The sequence below is a fragment of the Rhodofomes roseus genome, assembly GCF_022264815.1.
Source record: "Rhodofomes roseus strain CIRM-BRFM 1785 chromosome Unknown C8Q71scaffold_26, whole genome shotgun sequence".
Classification (NCBI taxonomy): Eukaryota; Fungi; Basidiomycota; class Agaricomycetes; order Polyporales; family Fomitopsidaceae; genus Rhodofomes; species Rhodofomes roseus.
Genome location: NW_025952982.1, coordinates 192770 through 211340, shown reverse-complemented (window position 1 = coordinate 211340; position 18571 = coordinate 192770). Strand labels below are relative to the sequence as shown.

Here is an 18571-nt window from a genome sequence, read left to right as displayed (position 1 = left end):
ACCACGTAGTAGGGCCGGTACTACTTACGTTTCAACGAACGGGACATGGGAGGACCCCGAATACCTTCCCTAGGGTCTCGCTGTTACGCCGAGGTCGAGGCGGCGAGGGTTCGCGTGGGCCGAGGAGTCGTAGAATTCATCGCAGCATACACGTTGAAGTTGAAGAGACTTCGAGTCGGTGATATGGATTCCAAATCCAGGCGTCAAGGGCTCGAGCGGCCCCAGGAACGAACTTCAGAGCAGATTCGTGAGTGGAACATGACCGTGTTCAACTTTCCGCGTTGGACCTCTAACTGGCCTCTAACTTGCTTAGTCGTGACTGCACAACATCGGTGCGAGGAGGAGGAGGAGGAGGAGGAAGAGGGGGATCCATTCAGCCACGCGGTGCACGGAGGAGTAAGTACAGATCCGATCTCATATTATCTGGACATGTCCAAAACAGGAAGGCCATTCAAGCTTCAAGGATCGCGTCGACGTGGAGTCCGGACTGCCGCTAGCTATTCCTTATACATATCTCAACCTGCTCTAGACACACACTTGCAGGTCTCTGCGTCTGCTTATCTTCACTGCTGACTGCGCGAAGCTCTGTAGTAGCCGCCGGAACCCTTCGTTATCATCATAAGGTTTAAGGAATAACTTCTTAACTGGTAGGCTGACTCGTGTTGCACAATCGCACTCCCTCGTCCCAGACACCATCGAGCGAGTCAACAGGTGTGGCCTGTCCCTAAGTTAAGATGCTCGCACTCTACTTCCTCGCTGCCGGCATCCTGTACGTCGTCTATGAGCGGCTCGTATTATCTCCACTGGGCAAGATCCCGGGACCCTCGCTCGCTGGAGCGACGCGGCTGGTGCTCATGTACCACGAGTTTACTGGAACAAGGACACAATGGATCCACGAGCTCCACCTCCGGTATGGCTCAGTTGTGCGGATCGCCCCAGACGAGGTGTCATTCGCGAGCTGGAATGCTGTCAAGGAGCTATATGTCTCCGAGGGCAGCGGGTACGAGAAGACCGGGTTTTACAAGTTGTTTGACAACTACAGCGCTATGTAGGTATCAGCTTTCCCCTTGCGCAATGAACCGCAGTAGTTCTCACACATGACACAAAACAGGTGCATGTTCTCCACCATAACGAAGGGTCCCGTGAGTGTCTTCGACAGCGCTCCATCCAGAAAAGGATCTCAATTGCGGCTATCAGCATGGAGAACGCAAGAAGATATTCTCCGATAGATACACCAAGTCGTATATCATGCAGCCAGAGACTGTGAGCGGGATTCAAGACCGCGCTGAAGAATGTATCAACATATGCACGGAGAACGTCGGCAAAGCTGTTGATGTCTATGTTCGTCATCCTCTCTTACACCCTAGTATTTGCTCTGAACAAGACGAAACAGGTTCTTCTACATTGCTATGGACTCGACTGTATCACGTATCACCTGTTCGACCCGCTGGGGACGCACACACTGGCTGACCCAGCGGACCGAATGAAGATGAAGGAAATCGCGTACCAAGACAACCTCATAGGTTCGAACTTTTGCACCGCTGCGGTGACGATCAATTACTGACATGAAGTAAGATTCATACAAGGAGTACTACCTCACCAAAATGATCCCCAGCGAGGTCGTTACCTTGTTGTACAAGTACTTAGTCCGTCGTCCTGCCCGGCCACAGCGCATCACGACGCAGGTGATGAACACCGCCCGGCGGAGCGACGTTGCGAGCCACACAGTGCTCTCCAAGCTCCTCGAGGCCAACCTGCCCGCGGAGTCCATCGCTTCGGAGATGTTTGACCACACCATCGCGGGGCACGATACGACGGGCGACGGGCTTTGCTTCCTCATGCACGAGCTGTCCCTTCCGCGCTCCGCCGCGATTCAGGAGAGTCTGCAGCACGAGCTCGCAGAGAACCCTAGCGCACCTATAGACGACCTGCCATACCTCGACGCGGTCGTGAAGGAAGGGCTCAGATGCTTCTCGCCCAGCCCGATGAGCCTCCCGCGCAGGGTGCCGAAGGGCGGGCGGCGCGTTAGCGACGCATACATACCGGAGAACACGATCGTGAGCTGCCAAGCGTATACGCTGCATCGCCTCGACGAGAGGGTGTTCCCGAATCCTGACGCGTTTATGCCCGAGCGGTGGTTGGAGTCCGAGGGCATCATGGAGCGGAACCAACTGTTCTTTGCTTTTGGTGCGGGCGGGAGGGGATGCATCGGGAAGCAGTGAGTCGGTGTGGTCACGGCAGTTCGCCCCAAAGAATTGACTTCGTGTGACAGCCTCGCACTGTTGGAAATGAAGCTGCTGTTAAGAGAGGCATACTCGAGCTATCGCACTCGAGTTGCACCGGAGATGTCGGCATCCATGGAGCGGGACGACCAGTTTATTGTGTCGCGGCCAAAGGGACAGCAGTGCCTTCTGATCTTCGAGAAGCTATAACTTGAGGACCGTGATATTCGTGAAAGATGTTCAATGTTCGGCTGTACATGTAGATGCGTTGTAGCTTGAATAGACTACCTGGGTGACAACAATACTCATCCGAGAGATCAATCCCGGCCAGAGGCCACGAGTGAAGATAACATCAATGGCTCACATGCTCGTGAGTACGACACACGGCATAACGTCACGGAGGCATCGACAGCAGAAACAACCAGGTTCATGAGGATCGTCGCCTCGTCGGATCACTCCCGGTAAGTTGAGCAATACAATAACCTACACAACCCAGATATAGCACACTGCTGCTTCGGTTCACGGTCGTACTTCCCCCTGTTTACAGCTTCCCCTTGATCTCCTCCTGGAGCTTAGACAGCTCGTCCATGGAGAGCTTCTGCTGAGGCCATCCGATGACGAGTCCTTCCTTGTCGGTCTCGCTGGGCTTGGGGATGACGTGAAAGTGGACGTGGTCGACGACCTGGTGTGCGATACGGCCGTTGTTCTGTGAAGGTTTCGGAGTTAGTATTGTATGTACGCGTGGTTCCGTGCCATCTGCAACGAGGAGTACACCGCGAGTGGAAGATCACAACATCCGATGTGATTCGCAAGGTAGACAGAATGTATCTCAAGAAGAAGCACGGACAGTCACTCGGTATGCTCACCTGGAGGATGTTGTAGTCGACAAGACCCTGCGCAACGGCGATCTTCTTCGCGACCACCATGAGGTCCTTCAAATGCTCGTCTGGAACATCGTGCAGCTTCTCAGCATGGTCTGCCACGCACCAGGGCGAACCTCCCAGTCAGCACAACTCGCACACTCGCGCCGGCATATATATGACGTACACTTCGGGATGATGAGGGCGTGCCCCTTAGCCAGCGGGTTGATGTCGAGGAAGGAGTACGCGGACTCGGTCTCGAGGAGCTTGAAGCTCGGGATCTCTCCTGCATACGTGTCCGTGCACGTCGAGATCAGCGATGCGGCGTTAGCTGGTAAACGTTGGCTCAGGCAGACCTTTGACGATCTTGCAGAAGATGCAGCTAGCGAGTGTCCTGGTAAGTGTGTTGAGACAGATACTAGAGCGTAAGATTTGTCTGACCTTGCGTTGGTGGCCATGGCAGACGTTGCTGTCGGGTGAGACGAGGGTCAACCGTAAGGTCGAGAGAGGTCGGGTGGTCGGGATGCCCGATGCACTGGGCGCCGCAATATCGCGATCACGTGGGCATTGCATCACATCGACTTCGCCGGAGCGCTTCAGAATTCGAATGCCAGAGATCGCGCGCCGCGTGCGGCGCGGCCGCTACGTCATGGATCATAACATAGATCCTAAGGAGTCTCTTTCAATGGCGGCAAGTTTACTCTCACGAATGTCCGTAATTGTCATGAATGATCATCTCCAGCCTGACAGTGAGTAGCGCCATGTCGTACGTCCCCATTAACCAGTCACGAACATCGTCAACCACTGGTCGAGTTATACTTACTTAGCATCCGTTCCGGTGGTATTGTTAACGTCACTCCCTGTAGCTCCCTGTACGCCATGTAACATCATGATGAGGAGTATTGTGAGGAGCAAGAAGTCGCGTCCGCGAAGATTGAATTCGGATTTCGTCATGCTGCCGGAGATATTCCGATCTCATATCTCGGCACTTCTCTCGTTACATAACGCTCTCGATTTCGCCTCCCCGGCCTCCGTTCAGCTATATAACCCACACCCACATCCTCGCTGCGCATCGCATGTCTGACAGCCACTACAAACCTCTACCTACTCACGACCCGGAGAGCTCTGAGGTCCCGCAGAAGCCCCTGTCTCGCAAACACCGCGTACTCAGGAACTTCACCACCCTTCTCCGCGTATTCGTCGTCATGGTCGTCGCATTCGCAGGAGTACGCATGCTCAGCCGCGCGGGCATGAGCCTTCGTGGATGCCACCGCAAGGGCTTCCAAAGTGTGCGTAACGTCTCGAGCCTGCCGGAGTACTACACGCTGCTAAGCGGGGACAAGATTCCGTCAGTTGCTCTCGGTGAGTTCTCTATCTGAGGCTGTCGAAACAATGTACGGGGTTCGCGTGCTCTTCAGGTCGCTACGCAGGCAGACCCTGCTATTCCGCATGTCTTCGCCTAGCCAGGACCAGGCTGAACACAACTCACATGGAAGACACGAAGTCTCGGTCTGCGCACTTGGCGCCTGACCCGCCTGCGGGCTCGGTCTGATTCATTCTGGCACCGGCCTAAGTGCGACATCCGTGTTCAGATCTATGGTCCTTTGATCCGGTTGAAGGTGTTGTACGCAGATACATAGTGTACTGGGGGCCATTTGACGCCTTCCTCCAGACTCGGTCTGGCTTACCTATCCCCAAACCGAGCTTTCGTCATCTTACACGCTGCGCGGACACTACCGCGTCATCGGTCGGTGACTCAATGGAACAGGTCTCCTCCTCTGAGCGCGCGACATCATATGCTTGCACCGACGATTGATGATAGCTCGGTTGACATGTGTCTTGTCGTGCAGGTGTCTGGCAGGCGAGTCCAGGCGAAGTTGGTGCCGCGGTCAAGACGGCACTCAACGCCGGCTACCGACACATTGACGGTGCCTGGATCTACAGGGTGTGTTGCGTTCTTCTCAGGGCTGGCATCCGAATAATACTCATGACTTAACAGAACGAAGCGGAAGTTGGGCAGGCGATCGAGCAGAGCGGCGTCTCACGCAAGGACCTCTGGCTCACCTCGAAGCTCTGGAACACCTTCCACGCGCCAGAGGACATCGAGCCTGCGCTCGACGACTCGCTGCAGAAGCTCGGCACGGACTACCTCGACCTTTACCTCATCCACTGGCCCGTCGCGTTCAAGAAGGATACGACTGAAGTCGATGAGGCGCTCACTGCGGATCCGTACCCGACTTGGCAGAAACTCGAGGAGCTGGTCGAGAAGGGCAAAGTCCGCAACATAGGCATTAGCAAGTGAGTCTCTGCGCTGCGCCGGCGTTGAGTGGACTGACCGACCTCGCGTAGCTTCAACATTCCGCGAGTGAAGAACCTGACGGCGAACAACCTCAAGATCCAGCCCGCCGTGAACCAGGTGGAGCTGAACTTCTGGAACCCGCAGCCAGAGCTGTTGAAATGGTCGAAGGATAACGGAGTCTTGCTCGAGGCATACAGCCCGCTCGGGAGCAACAAGCAGGTGAAGGAGACGCTGAGCCAGCCGGAGGTGAAGAAGATTGCGGAGACCCTCGGCATCACACCCGCGCAGGCGATCATCAGCTGGCACGTCCAGCGCGGGACGATCGTGCTGCCGAAGAGCGTGACGCCCTCTCGCGTCGAGGAGAACTTCAAGGGTGAGTCTTATTGCGCATGGACCGTCAAGGCGGGCCAAGCTGACATGTCGACAGTCTTCCCGCTGCCGGATGACCTGTTCGATAAGCTCGAGGCTGCCGCGGCCGCACATCCACCTCAGCGCGTCGTCAATCCGAGCAAGGGCTGGCGCCTCGGATACGACGTCTTTGACGATTACCCCAACTGAATAGGCATTTCCGATGAGCGGCTGCCGCGAGGTGTATACCGATCGAACTCGGATGTGTGTTTGTAAGCTGTCATTGAAGCCTCTGGCATGTAATCGGATCACTTTGGCGGGAAGGCCTGCAATGCGCGACTTTCCAAGGCTGCGAGCGTATTGGTAACGACATGGTCTTAAAATCGCCTCGACAGTCCCTTTTCAGATTACGGGAGTTGACGTCGGGAGCACTCACTGTAAACGCGTCGACGCGTTTGTGGCGTGTATTCTGACCATGCGTCTACGAACGAGACGGCGGTATATATGACAACTTCCAACTTGAGATTTGGATGCGCGCAATATCCAGTCTACGCCGCGCTTAGCATTCAACGTTGCCAACTCGTACGCGGCAACGCCGAGGGCGGCGCTCCCACACACGCGGTTGTCAGCCCCTCTTACTCAGCGTTTTGCTCAGCCACCCATAGCCATCGCGTAATTTTCTCGCCGTAAGGCTCTGTCAGTAACCATGTACTGTAATCCATTTAACGGCCGCGAACTGGGCGCGAACTTCACAACCATCTAGACGCGACGACACCCGTATAAAATGGCGTCCCAGTACCTGCCCTTCTCCCCGGATACACGTCTCATCCTGGTCACGACTGCCGTCGCCACGCCGGTACTCTTCTACGCTATTCAGAAGCTCACTTCCCGTCCTACGACCGCGAACATTGACATGCCGAAGCAGACAGTCGTCGTGCTTGGCGGTGGATGGACAGGCTCGCTCGCCGCGCGTCGTCTGTCCGCCGAGCTCGATCCTCGCAAGTACGAGCTCATCCTCATCAACGACCGCCCGTATGCCATCAACCTCATTGCGGGCGCGCGGATGACGTCCACGACCGTCGACAACCTGGATACCAAGGACAAGGGCCTTTTGGCGTACGACAAGTTGTTTCAGAACGGTAACGGCAGCGTGAAAGTCGCGCGTGCGGTCGCGGTGGAGGAGGATAAGGAGAGTGGGAAGGGAGGCTGGGTCGTCCTCGAGGGTGATGAGAAGGTCAGGTGGGACGCGCTCGTGGTAGCGACGGGTAGTGCGTGGCAGGGGCCTTTGGCATTCCCCGATGAAGAGAAGCTGCCTGCGCATGTTCAGCAGTGGAGGGAACGCGTGAAGGGTGCCAGCGATATCTATGTCGTTGGGGGCGGTGCAGTCGGTATCGGTGCGTGCACGCGTTTGCGCTCATCAATCGCCTCGCTGACGGGGTTGTGAAAAAGAGTTCGCCGGAGAAATCAACGAGGCCTACCCCGACAAGAAAGTAACGATCATCCACAGCGGCTCGAAGTTGCTCACGTCCGTTTACCCTGATAAGTACCGCAACGATATCGAGAAGAAGGCACGCGCTCGCGGTATCAACATTGTCTTCAACGAATACGTCGACGAGATCCCTCAACCTGGTGTGCAGGGTCTGACGACGCGTAAAGGGACGCGCTTTGACACCGCAGATCTCGTGGTACGTTCGTACGGTCTTGAAGCGCCAACACCAACTCAATATGACACATTAGATCCCTGCCTTTGGATCGCGCCCAAACACAGCCGTCGTTGCCTCCCTCACTCCCTCGCCAATCTCCAGCAACGGCAGCCTTAAGGTCAACCCGACACTTGAGGTGCAGGGTCACCCGGGTATCTTCGCTGTCGGCGACGTTGTGGACTGGGACGAGCAGAAGCAGGCGGCGAAGGGCGCAAACCACCTGGGGATCGCCGTTCCGAACGTTGTGAGCTATGTCGAGGGCAAACCGCTGAAGAAGGTATACAATGGCAGCCCGGAGCTTATCCTGATTCCTCTGGGCAAGGTTAGTGTTCTCTCCGTCACCTATGTGAAACGTACTGATGTCCTTTGATAGACCGGTGGTTCAGCATACCTGGGCTTTCTCTGGGGTATCATGCTCGGCGATTGGGCGTCGCGGACTCTCAAGGGCAAGGACCTCTTCGTACCGCAATCTAGGAAAGATCGGGGTCTTGAGGTTGTCTAGCTTCATTGATTGTCTTCTGGGTGCCGGAACCTGGACCGTGACCGCGTACTGTAATCTTGTATTGTATTGTCTGCTGATAGTAATATTTTATTAGACAGAACTGACAATCCAACAAGACACGCAAGGCAGGTTCGTATGCATGCTGGGGTTACATGATCGCTTGGCCAATCAGGACCACTGAGTAGCCCTCGATGGCCTAGCACGTGCTTACTGACATTTGAGATGGGCGGCTTAGATCGAATTCAACACACGGTAAGTTTCGATGATCTGGCTCGAACATGCTGTTCACGCAATGGTGTTATAGGTGGGTCAGATAATGAAGCTTGTGTTATGGCATTGAGTCAACGGCCCATGGTGAGTCATTCCACCCGTGTACGACGTACCGCTACTGAGTAGGTACCACTCATGATGATGAGACGAAGTCCACACTGCGCGCTCAACATGCGGACATTCCTCCTCGAACCGTATGTGACAGCGCGGTGAGAATTAGAATCGTCATTAGCATGTACACTGCCTATGACGTTCCTTTAACATAGCCCTTACCACACGGCGAACGCTCCAGAGGTAAGTACTGCGAGAAGTCATCATGTCACGACTGATACAGCGCTTCGGTGAGTGCGTTACTAACTTATATGATATGGACTCACGGCGGTCTTCGTTATCTCACGCTTGAAGCAAGCCCATTCGCTGTGCAGAGCGTCGGAAGCGTCGGAACCGCAGGTCATGACACCGCGGGCAAACCAGGTTTTTCGGGCTCCGAAGATGCTAATAACATCGGTCCTCCATGGGAACCTTTTCGGAGAGCTTGACTGACTCCGAAAATGCTCCCGCATTTCTCATGTTCGTAGCATGTTCGCCGAAAACACGCATGTTCGGCCTCCGAACATGCTGAAATCGGCTAAAATGCATCATGTTCGCAGCATGCTCTGCCAATATTCGGAGTCCGTAAAGGTTCCCAGGCGGGACTGATGTTCGTAGGGGTTTTCGGAGTTGGAACAACCTGGTTTGCCCGCGGTGTGAGTAGTCAAATGCTGGCAAAGTTCCGCTTATGTGTCCCAATCAGGTTCGCAGGCACGGTTGGGCTGCGTTCATCGTGTGGCAGTATCGTTGTACTGGAAGAACCGCACGGCGTGCTTCTCTCGTTCCTGCTGACTGCCTGCGCAATACTCGCGGCTATGGATGGCCGCCATCATGACAGGCCCGGGCTTCACCTCACTACGTCGCTTTCAAGTTGTGACTCGGTGAGATACGCAGTAAGTGTACATATACAGCAGTGATTACCATTTTGAGCCTCCAGATAACGACGCAAGTCACGAAGTCACAAACCCCACCTCTAGCGCTGATATGCTACTCTTGTAGATAAAGAGGGCCGGTTCAGTCGCGGCGCACCCCACGACATGGCACACTCATCCCAAACTACATCGACTGCGGGTCGACCCACGACTGGCGCATTCTATGAGTTCTGGACACGCCAGGGTGAGTCACATACGGATGTTCTCGATAACGATTCGTCAACTAATCAATCTCGATGCTAAGCGTCCGCGCAGTTGAGTGAACCTTCAGTGATTTGGTACGGACTTTTTCGAGGGAGCTTGTGGTATTCTGCTAACTCCACCTGCTTTAGCACCGAGGCACTGCGGAAACTACACCCGGACGCCGCCATTGTTGCTTTCAGTGATGCCTCCGGCTTCAACTTGCAAGGTCTCCCCGATGTCAAGACCACCTCTGTCGAGCCACAGTCCATTAGTGTGAAGACTTTCACTGCTGCTGCTCGGAAGTTATCCCGCCAAGGTGGTGCAGCCGGAAAGATCACAGACAGCTGGAAGTTTGCAGCGATGAAGCTGACATGGGAGGTAAATGTTGCACGGCCCTCGATATGTGTATGACCAATCTGACGTCGACCGATGCACTAGACGGATGAATTCCTATGCTACGTTGTGCAGGTCGGCAGCGCTCGTCACGGGATTATCGGAAACGCTTTCCACTGACACCGTAATGTCTACCTACAGTATGTCTATAGCCATCAACGCACGCAGTTGACCACCCACTTCCTCGTGCACAACTCTGCCGACCGTTGTCACGCCCTACTGGAAGCGGCTGGCGCGTGGCAGGCGCAGTTGCACGAGGAGATTCTCGTCTTTGATGAAGCACTCTGGCAGAAGCATCACGGGCTTTGGGCCGAGGTTCACAAAGCAAACTGGGCCGACGTCATTCTGAAGGAAGAGTTCAAAGAGCAGCTCATGGACGATGTGGAGGGATTCTTCGACAGCGAGGACCTATACAAGGGTTTGGCTGTACCATGGAAGGTGAGCAATCGTCTACGATTGGGTCGGGGCGGAGGCTCATTGGTCTCTGTGCAGCGAGGTATAATTATCCACGGCCCGCCGGGAAACGGCAAGACCATCACCCTCAAAGCAATCATGAAGACCTGTTCTGATCGCGGGTTCGCACCGCTATACGTCAAGTCCTTCCGGCACCATAGAGGCGATGAGGGCGCCATGGTGGAGGTGTTCAACAAGGCGCGCGAGATGGCACCCTGCGTTATGGTACGTTCACCCCATCCGTTCCATATTGTAAAAGCGGCCTCATTCCGCAGTGCAGGTGCTCGAGGATCTCGACTCGCTAATCACGGACAAGAATCGGAGCTTCTTCCTGAACCAGCTTGATGGTCTAGAGGGCAACGACGGGCTCCTACTCATTGCAAGCACAAACCACCTCGAGAAGCTCGACGTCGCCCTGAGTGGGCGGCCGAGTCGGTTCGACCGCAAGTTGTAAGTTATGTGCCACCATGCCTCTAACAGGACCGATAGCTGACAGTGTGTGAAGTGCATTCGACGACCCGGACGAACGGGAGCGCACTCTGTACGTGAAGTACTGGCAGAAGAAGCTCGAGAGCAACTCGGCTGTCGAGTTCTCTGATGCACTTGTCGAGGAGCTCGTATCCGCGACTGCCGGCTTCAGTTTCGCGTACTGCAAAGAAGTCTTGTGAGTGGTTCCCAAACCTTTGGTTAAGTCCCCGCTCGTGACTGATAATTACTTGTTGCAGTATCTCTTCCCTTGTGCTCCTTGCGAATCCCAAACGTGCCATGACTTCGTCTTTCGGAGACGTAACGAAAGGGCAGATCCAAGATCTCCGATTGCAGATGGAGAAGGCCAAGGCACAGGCCGCGGCAAATCCATCCACCCAAGAGACCGACAACGGAACACAGGTGATGGTTCCACGAATTGTGAGGATGGCCCAGGGGATGGCCATGGCTCAGCCCATTGTCGGGTGATATTCGTATTTCAGATGGCCTAGTGTAGTATCGAAGTGACTTCCTTCGTCTTGACATAGTAGCGATTGCATGGTTCTAGCCTAAGTCGAATAACGCACGCAGTCATATGATGGTGCACACGACGAGTGATTCGGAGTGAACGATCAGTAAGACTCAGAGTCGAAGTCCTCAAGCTTCACTCGGGACCGTACCCACTCACTGTGTCACGTCACCTCGTGTACTTATGTGCATGCATGATCGATATCTTGAACAACGATTCAAGAGCGACTTCGCTTGGGACGTCGCGGCGTGGGATGTCGTTCTGTGGAACGCTATAGAGGGTGCTGCAGACTGCATGCATATCTGGGGTCTCACAGTGCCACGGCAAGCGCTGCTTGAAAAGACTATACAGAACTTTCATATGGCAACTAGTAAGTCAAACTATGTACAGACGTCTCAACCACCGCGCTCCTATCGCCCTCGAGTTACGTCTACATATGTGCAGGCCTGAAGCACGTCGCTTTCTTCAGGTGCCGAAGGAAAGAGTCCCGACGACTGAATGTCTTCATACAGCCACCGACCATGCGTCGTCCCCCGTATTCGTAAGGCACCCCTTGATGTACGGGGGCCTCCTCCTCCGGGAGTCCACAGCAGACCAACTCCGGATCGCAGATGTGCGCGAAATGGGTACGCTCATGGCGCTCGAGGTCGCCCTTTCGCGTCGTCGAGAACGAGCAGTGTCGGCAGTCCGACCGCTCATGATGCGCATCGATGCGTGCGTAAGGAACAAAGCCGACTTGTTTGTTCCGCGGTGACGTCCTCCGTACGCCGCCTGAAGCATAAGAGGGATCGGTGGCTGTGTTGCTGGGGCGGGCGTGTCCGCGGCGAATGGAGCTTCTGCGTGCCCTCGGCAGCCGCTTCGAGGACCTGTCAGAGGTGGCGGATCTCGAGTCGGCGGCAGTGGGTGATGACGTCGCAGGCGAGTGAGTATCGCACAACGTCTCGGAAGGCGATTCGGGAGAGGAAAACGGCGGCCATTCCAATGGAGAGGACATATATGAGGCGGAGGGCACTGTGTCCGCCGAAGTGCTCGTATCGGATGGTCCTTGTATGGGCGCGAATGTTGTATAATGAGACGGTTCGACAGAAATTGGGTTCTGCAATGCTGCAGTCCAGGAAGTTGAGGGACGATAATCTCCTGCAGAGCTGCCCTCGACGAAAGGCTGGAGATCCTCTACCGAATATAGTGCTGCGTCTACACACAGTTGCGATAGACTAGATGAATGGAAGAGTCAGTGTAGTACTAGACGCGGTTATATGTGCACGCACTCAGAGTACGGAGCCAGGATATCGGAGGGTCCGCGAAGTGTGTCCATCAAGGGATCGAAGCCTAGTACATCCGAGTAGGGTAGGAACCCGTCTGCACTCCAGTTGTCGTACATGAAGCCGTCATAGTCTCTAGGGAGGCTGTCGTTCCTACACGACAAGGATTCCGCAGACAGCAGTAGGTCGGGCACGGAGGACGTATACACGCCCTGGTCTGAGTCGTACTGCATGTACTGAGTGGCGGACATAGACTCGGAGACAGATGTCGAGTTGCTGCACGGGGAGGGCTAGTGATGGGGGCATCATGGCGGGCGAAGCATGCTTTTATACCTGTAGGGGAAGAAAGCATCCCGCCGCTGTGCAGCGCAAGGCGGCGAGGGTCGAGGGAATAGAGTGCACCTCTACAAGCACCAAGAAGCGCGCGACCATACCTTATATGGTGCAAACGGGGTGTCGTGATGCAAACGAAGTGTACCTCTACAAGCACCACGGCGTTAGCGGACGAAGTGGCGAGATAATCATGGAGATCAGCGTACCTCTACAAGCACCATCCAAATCGAGCGACCAGTCGCCGTCGATGCACGCCAACGGCAAAGGCGCCAAGGGTCACGAAGATAACTCACTGGACTGTTGAAGTTGATGATGACAGAACATGATGCTGCCACGCTCAAACAGACCTTCGATGTGATTCACAGCGATACATGTTATCCAGCCGCCTCACAAGTCCGTCGCAACCTCACGAGCACGGTGTCACCGCGACCAATCCAAGAGTCATCACCAGATTTTGTAACATGTCAAGCCTAGGATATCGCCCTACGGGATACAAACTGGTAAGTCAATGTTCAAGCCAAATTACCATTTATCGACTCACTTTACTAGTAGCACGAGCTCGAACATATGCGTTCTGACCCTCCGAAGTGCCAATAAGCCCTGCGACCCGATTCAACGTGCAAATTTTGCACGGTTCCACCTAATGCAGTGCTATGGTGGGTTAAGAAACGCTTCCTTTATTCCTTCGCAGACGACTGGAGTCAGAGAGACGGTATACTCAGGTGAGCGTATTGTTCAGCAACGAAGACGGCGGAGCGATGGGCGACTACCGTCCGATATGGTTAGATCTGGAGCCACGCCATCACGTGCAGCGCCCTTGTTCCCAGAATGGAAACTTTAGCCACAAAGGGACAGGTGGGAACTCGCGGCCATATGAGCCACAACAATGGTTCGTTCAGACCTATATCAACCGTTCATGCTGAGCGATTGCTCGTTGCTCCTCACCATCATCAGCCTGTTCAGCCCCACAACTTGAGAGGATAATCTACTCATTCTGCGACGCCTCTGCACCCATAATTACACTGACTACTCACCTAAGCGTCAGTGCTGTCCATCATTAATTGTGTATATCGCTCAGTGTCCTAATTCACCACATATAGCCGTGTCCGACACTCGCAACGTCATGCCCGCCACAACTCGAAGCCAGGCCTCCAAGGCTCGCGCCGCAAGCACGAACTCAGCGCCTGCGGACGATGTTCCACTCGACCGATCGAACTCGAGCCGGGACCGGAAGAGCCGCAAGGGTGCACGTCGACGTAAGCCTACATGTTTATTCCCTTTTTTTCTCTTGGCTTATTTTACGCACCGGCGATGCATCCTCAACTCCAGCGCCCCGTGATCAGAGCCCGAGGACGACTCAAACGAGCAGCTCGACGCAGGGCGGCAGTCCGCAGAGGAAGCGCGCGCGAACCACTAGTACGAACGACTCTAGAGTCGCTGATTGTAACCCGGTGGAAGCCGGTCCTGTTACACTTCTTGGACTCCCTCTTGAGATATTATCTGACGCGGTGCGTTATAATTGGATGACTCAATGCAACATCCGCCACAGTGCTAATGTCCCTCGTCTTACAGATTCTGATTGAGTTGACGCCAATTGATCTTGCGAACCTGGCGCAGACAAACGAAGCGCTTCGCGGAATGCTTCTTTCTTCGCCTGAAGGGTCGAGAATATGGAAGAAAGTCAAGAAGCTTGCCGGAGAGACTCCCGACCGTCCGGATTTTATCTGCGAGGTGAGCTGGACGAGGGTAATCTACGGAACTACGAGCTGCATTGTAAGTAACCCATTCATGGATCTTCGGCAATGCATCTTGCCAACTGTTGACTCGAATGTCCAATAGCGATGTGGCGACCCTGCCGAATCCGGGGCGGAGTTTGTAGCATACACAATCATGCAGCCGGTCTGTGGGGGATGCACATACAGACAGTGAGTGTTGATAGGTCAGACTCCTCGGGATAGTTGTTGAACGCATTTTACTTCAGCCATATTGATGATGAGGAGATACAGAGGCTTTGGCCCGATCTCGACCTCGGCATTTTGGACCTCATCCCGCACTCAAAGAGTTAGGTATCCTGAACTGTAGCCAACGTGATGTTACTGATACGTCGACTCAGTGCGCTCTCCTCCAACCTGGGACGCATCCAAGCGCTACTGGAAATCACACATTGTACGTGTGGCGAAGAAGTGTGCCGGCTATGAGGCAGACATACAATCAGGGAAGCGAGGAGCCAAGGCAGCCTACGAGCGATTCAAGAAAGAACAGACTGATTCTGCGCGGGCAATTTCTCAGGTCTGTTCACCTGCCATTCATCGACTGGCCCCCAGGTCTTACTGTGCATCATCTATAGCATGCGCAAAAGTGCTATGAATGGATCCACACCCGATATCAAGAAGAGAAGCAGCGTCGGGAGAGGCGCTACAAACAGTGGGTCAAAAGACGCGCAAGTGTCACATAGCATGTCTGACATGCTACGATTTAGGGTCGAGCGGCGATTCATGCACCTTGGTTATGCAGAGAATGACATCCAGAAGATCAAGACGATGGATCTTGCAGTGCAGGAGCTTGAGAAGGGGGATGTAACCGACCAAAGTAAGTCGGCACTGTAAATCTGTCAGTCAATGGCGCAGTGATGTTTCCACCTAGATTGGGAGCATATACGGCATGCGCTCGAACCGTTCATTGTGGACGCCTCGTGCGGACGGATCGAGAGGGACGCGGGACCGGGCCATCGCGAGACCATACAGACTCGCAAGGTTCTTGTCAAAGAAACATATGAAGACTTCAAGCGGACTCTGCAGCCGATCCAATGGCTTCGCCTCCCCCCTGTCGACATGATCTACACGATGCCGACCTTCCGCTCTCTCATATACAACGACCTGGATGCGGTTCTCATTAGAGCGCAGTGCGACGCGGCTGCGCGGGAGCTACCGGACTTCATCTCAACCTATCACGACAGCATCATGGCTGCCCTGCGACGAGCCTACAAGGAAATGTGGACCTTCGACTCTGGTGAGGACTGGCCTGAAGGCGCGGACAAGAATCTCCACTGGGCCTGTTCCATCTTCAGGACGAGGTCGTGGGACACCCATTTTTTCTGTGGTGCTGACGACGTATTCGCGCAACTGTCTTGCATCCGGGAAGGGAGGAAGGACAAGCTCTTCTGGCTTCAGTTGCAAGACCCAGAAGATCGGTCGCAATTGCGTCCGTTCATAGGGGATTCGGTTGGATATGCCGTCGTCCAGAAGCTGTCGTCAACGCTCGGCCTTGACCCTCGCAAGGCTCTTCCGAAGGAACTCGACAAGCTCAACAGACTCGTCTTCTGTCCATCCGTCCGCTGTATGTTTATGTCCTCCACTCACCCCGGATATGGTCGAAGGTTCGACTCGTGGCGTACAGTCGTGAGTGCGGTCTTCAGTAGAACTATATCGCGCTTGCATGCTGACTTGTCTATAGCTTGAGCACAGCTCGAGCTACCACGGATATAGCGACCAGGTAGTTATGGGAATTCTCTGTGCGGAGGGCAGTGCCGAAATGTTGGAGCGCCTCGGCGTGAATGCCGACCTGCAGAGTAAATGGAGTTGCAATCACTGTCCAATCCATCTCGGCAACCTGCAGACTAAGACATCTGTCATCGAGCATATCAGAGACTTGTGAGTACACAGCTCCCTCAGCGCACTCTCAAAGTTGACATAAGCATTCTGGCAGACATGCAGTCACGGAACCGGAGGAAAGCGTCGATTTCTTTCATGCCGTACCGCATGAACGCTGCCTCGATGCTTACAAGGTCAAATTTCCACCGTGGAAAGATCACGAAAGTCTGACAATTGACGTGACGGGACCTGGGATTCCGCCGAACGTCTGGGAGTAACTGAGCATCGGTGCGTACATGTACGATGTCACGGTACGGACTAGATCCCACTGCGTATTTACTTAATTCTGCCCATGTATTCTCATAGCCTACTCGTGAATCCTCAGTCTATTACCGTATGTGCGCTGTATGAGCCGACACCCAATCAATGGTATAAAGAACGCTGAGATTGCGACGAGGACGCGATAGGTCAGGTAACATAACTAGCTTCCGATCGTCTATATCAATGCTACACATCATAACAACCTACGGCGGGATGCTACAGATGCGCAGGCCTCAAGCACCTCGCTTTTTTCAGATGCCGGAGATACGAATCGTGTCTGCTGAACGATTTCAAGCAGCCTCCGACCATCCTCCTGCTTCCATACTCGTAGCTGTCTCTGGTGAGCTCGAGTGCATCCTCCTCTGGGACTCCGCAGCAGACCCACTCCTGTCCACGACTGAGAGCGAAATGCGTGCGCACGTGTCGCACGAGGTCGCCCTTGCGCTTCGTAGAGAACGGACAATACGAGCAGGCGGACAGCTCTTCGTGGGCGACGGGCTCGGCAGAAGGTACAAAGCCGACCTGCTTGTTACGAGGCGACGTAGTGCGAACTCGAAACGTGCGAGAATACGGGACGACAGAGCTGCTGGATCGAATCCGTTTGCGGCGAGCGGGGCTCGTGCCCGACGTCGAGTTGGCTCGCTTCTTCGGCGACTCATCAGCGGGGGCGGAGGGCGCGCCGGGCGCAGTCTGGTATGTCACAGAAGTCGGCGAGTGGACATCGTGGCAGGTCGCAGATGAAGATCCTGCGCCCGGTGAATCAAAGAACAACTCCGGGGAGGGGTCGGGAGGTAAGGTGGAGAAAAGGTCCATGGTCGACGAGCGCTCGCGGAAGGGGCTCGAATACGCGGTCTCGTCGCTGTAGTAGAAGACCGGACTCTGCGACATGTCAACCGCACTAGACCTAGGCGAGCCATACGTGCATGGCCCAGGAAGGGCATTGTGCCAGAGTGACCTGTCCTCCGCGAAGGTGGGAGATGGGTATGCGGGCTGCAGCTGCGGCGCGGTGTCTGCTGCTAGCATGAGAGAACTGTATGATTGTATGCCTCAGTGTCACGATCAGGAACGTGAGCGTTGTTACATACTCATGGCATGGGACCGACGTGCTGTATGGATCACATAGCCCATGGATGAGAGCATCCAGGTCCGCGTCCGGTAACTCGAAGAGCGAGGGTCCGGCGGAAAGCGCTCCGAACATCCCTGTTTGATTCCGATACGGATCGACGAACCCTTCGCAAAGGTTGTCGAGGAGTCCGGGTCGCGTGTACGCCTCGGAGACGGACGAGTCGAGTGCGGCGGAGGCGAGGTCATCTTCGTAGTAAGGCGTAAAGTGAGTGGCGGACATCGTGAATATCCGTTCTCTGGGTGGAGGGGTATGGGAATGGGGCCATCATGGCGGGTGATGCGTGCTTTTATACCTGTAGGGGAAGAAAGCATCCCGCCGCTGTGCAGCGCAAGGCGGCGAGGATCCAACTGCACCTCTACAAGCACCAAGAGGCGCGCGACCATGCCTTATATGGTGCAAACGGGGTGTCGTGATGCAAACGAAGTGTACCTCTACAAGCACCACGGCGTTAGCGGACGAAGTGCCGAGATAATCATGGAGATCAGCGTACCTCTACAAGCACCATCCAAATCGAGCTACACCGAGAACCTACTGACCGAGCAGACGCCTTGATAATATTGTTGGTCGACTTGGCCTCGACACCGCGGGGTGTTGACCAGACAAGCTGGTGCTACGTCGTAGTAGGTCCCTTCCCGTGACAGTGTCCCTATCTTGAGCGACAGATGTATTGACGTGGACTGCCTATTCGCA

The 18571-nt window shown here is 54.8% G+C and overlaps 8 protein-coding genes across 8 annotated transcripts; 5 read left to right on the top strand and 3 right to left on the bottom strand.

Moving 5' to 3' along the window:
- Positions 1-734: 734 nt before the first annotated feature.
- C8Q71DRAFT_861754 (cytochrome P450) lies at positions 735-2432 on the top strand (the record flags this gene model as incomplete). Its single annotated transcript, XM_047927946.1, has 6 exons — positions 735-1048; positions 1112-1142; positions 1198-1341; positions 1394-1523; positions 1576-2218; positions 2273-2432. 6 exons carry the CDS (start codon positions 735-737, stop codon positions 2430-2432), a joined length of 1422 nt encoding a protein of 473 aa, XP_047774511.1.
- C8Q71DRAFT_782272 (HIT-like protein) lies at positions 2284-3713 on the bottom strand. The gene is made up of 5 exons (XM_047924917.1): positions 3524-3713; positions 3439-3476; positions 3270-3368; positions 3089-3198; positions 2284-2928 (listed from the first exon to the last, which is right to left on the bottom strand). Exons 1-5 carry the CDS (start codon positions 3538-3540, stop codon positions 2764-2766), a joined length of 429 nt encoding a protein of 142 aa, XP_047774510.1. The 5' UTR covers positions 3541-3713; the 3' UTR covers positions 2284-2763.
- Positions 3714-4077: 364 nt separating this feature from the next.
- C8Q71DRAFT_301223 (NADP-dependent oxidoreductase domain-containing protein) lies at positions 4078-6226 on the top strand. The gene is made up of 4 exons (XM_047917660.1): positions 4078-4444; positions 5089-5380; positions 5432-5754; positions 5809-6226. The coding sequence occupies exons 1-4, from the start codon at positions 4159-4161 to the stop codon at positions 5937-5939; spliced, it is 1032 nt and encodes a 343-aa protein (XP_047774509.1). The 5' UTR covers positions 4078-4158; the 3' UTR covers positions 5940-6226.
- On the top strand, positions 6190-8269 carry C8Q71DRAFT_301132 (uncharacterized protein). Its single transcript, XM_047917659.1, has 6 exons — positions 6190-7123; positions 7179-7414; positions 7467-7754; positions 7806-8063; positions 8120-8186; positions 8239-8269. Exons 1-4 carry the CDS (start codon positions 6514-6516, stop codon positions 7932-7934), a joined length of 1263 nt encoding a protein of 420 aa, XP_047774508.1. The 5' UTR covers positions 6190-6513; the 3' UTR covers positions 7935-8063; positions 8120-8186; positions 8239-8269.
- A 598-nt stretch (positions 8270-8867) lies between these two features.
- Positions 8868-11326, top strand: C8Q71DRAFT_782263 (P-loop containing nucleoside triphosphate hydrolase protein). The gene is made up of 10 exons (XM_047924916.1): positions 8868-9239; positions 9294-9410; positions 9471-9504; positions 9559-9787; positions 9848-9877; positions 9944-10240; positions 10295-10480; positions 10536-10705; positions 10761-10919; positions 10981-11326. The coding sequence occupies exons 2-10, from the start codon at positions 9332-9334 to the stop codon at positions 11207-11209; spliced, it is 1413 nt and encodes a 470-aa protein (XP_047774507.1). The 5' UTR covers positions 8868-9239; positions 9294-9331; the 3' UTR covers positions 11210-11326.
- A 310-nt stretch (positions 11327-11636) lies between these two features.
- On the bottom strand, positions 11637-12857 carry C8Q71DRAFT_782259 (uncharacterized protein). Its single transcript, XM_047924915.1, has 2 exons — positions 12518-12857; positions 11637-12463 (listed from the first exon to the last, which is right to left on the bottom strand). The coding sequence occupies exons 1-2, from the start codon at positions 12760-12762 to the stop codon at positions 11680-11682; spliced, it is 1029 nt and encodes a 342-aa protein (XP_047774506.1). The 5' UTR covers positions 12763-12857; the 3' UTR covers positions 11637-11679.
- Positions 12858-13967: 1110 nt separating this feature from the next.
- C8Q71DRAFT_861748 (uncharacterized protein) lies at positions 13968-16712 on the top strand (the record flags this gene model as incomplete). The annotated part of the gene is made up of 11 exons (XM_047927945.1): positions 13968-14100; positions 14174-14352; positions 14417-14617; positions 14684-14769; positions 14826-14905; positions 14958-15133; positions 15192-15268; positions 15324-15433; positions 15488-16242; positions 16298-16494; positions 16550-16712. 11 exons carry the CDS (start codon positions 13968-13970, stop codon positions 16710-16712), a joined length of 2157 nt encoding a protein of 718 aa, XP_047774505.1.
- Positions 16713-16971: 259 nt separating this feature from the next.
- C8Q71DRAFT_861747 (uncharacterized protein) lies at positions 16972-18100 on the bottom strand (the record flags this gene model as incomplete). The annotated part of the gene is made up of 2 exons (XM_047927944.1): positions 16972-17785; positions 17841-18100. The coding sequence occupies 2 exons, from the start codon at positions 18098-18100 to the stop codon at positions 16972-16974; spliced, it is 1074 nt and encodes a 357-aa protein (XP_047774504.1).
- Positions 18101-18571: the final 471 nt, after the last annotated feature.

What these genes read in the sequence shown, in the direction of transcription:
- C8Q71DRAFT_782272 (XM_047924917.1), bottom strand. An exon ending in CTTCTGCAAGATCGTCAAAG is followed by an intron (nt 3,369 to 3,438) that starts GTCTGCCTGAGC and finishes ACACGTATGCAG; the next exon opens with GAGAGATCCCGAGCTTCAAG. An exon ending in CGCCCTCATCATCCCGAAGT is followed by an intron (nt 3,199 to 3,269) that starts GTACGTCATATA and finishes GGTGCGTGGCAG; the next exon opens with ACCATGCTGAGAAGCTGCAC.
- C8Q71DRAFT_301223 (XM_047917660.1), top strand. Translation starts at nt 4,159, where the DNA reads ATGTCTGACAGCCACTACAAACCTCTACCTACTCACGACCCGGAGAGC. An exon ending in GATTCCGTCAGTTGCTCTCG is followed by an intron (nt 4,445 to 5,088) that starts GTGAGTTCTCTA and finishes AACAGAACGAAG; the next exon opens with CGGAAGTTGGGCAGGCGATC. An exon ending in CGTCGAGGAGAACTTCAAGG is followed by an intron (nt 5,755 to 5,808) that starts GTGAGTCTTATT and finishes ACATGTCGACAG; the next exon opens with TCTTCCCGCTGCCGGATGAC.
- C8Q71DRAFT_301132 (XM_047917659.1), top strand. Translation starts at nt 6,514, where the DNA reads ATGGCGTCCCAGTACCTGCCCTTCTCCCCGGATACACGTCTCATCCTG. An exon ending in GGGCGGTGCAGTCGGTATCG is followed by an intron (nt 7,124 to 7,178) that starts GTGCGTGCACGC and finishes GTTGTGAAAAAG; the next exon opens with AGTTCGCCGGAGAAATCAAC. An exon ending in TCCTGATTCCTCTGGGCAAG is followed by an intron (nt 7,755 to 7,805) that starts GTTAGTGTTCTC and finishes GTCCTTTGATAG; the next exon opens with ACCGGTGGTTCAGCATACCT.
- C8Q71DRAFT_782263 (XM_047924916.1), top strand. Translation starts at nt 9,332, where the DNA reads ATGGCACACTCATCCCAAACTACATCGACTGCGGGTCGACCCACGACT. An exon ending in GTTTGGCTGTACCATGGAAG is followed by an intron (nt 10,241 to 10,294) that starts GTGAGCAATCGT and finishes GTCTCTGTGCAG; the next exon opens with CGAGGTATAATTATCCACGG. An exon ending in AGTCGGTTCGACCGCAAGTT is followed by an intron (nt 10,706 to 10,760) that starts GTAAGTTATGTG and finishes CAGTGTGTGAAG; the next exon opens with TGCATTCGACGACCCGGACG.
- C8Q71DRAFT_782259 (XM_047924915.1), bottom strand. Translation starts at nt 12,762, where the DNA reads ATGTCCGCCACTCAGTACATGCAGTACGACTCAGACCAGGGCGTGTAT. An exon ending in ATCCTGGCTCCGTACTCTGA is followed by an intron (nt 12,464 to 12,517) that starts GTGCGTGCACAT and finishes CCATTCATCTAG; the next exon opens with TCTATCGCAACTGTGTGTAG.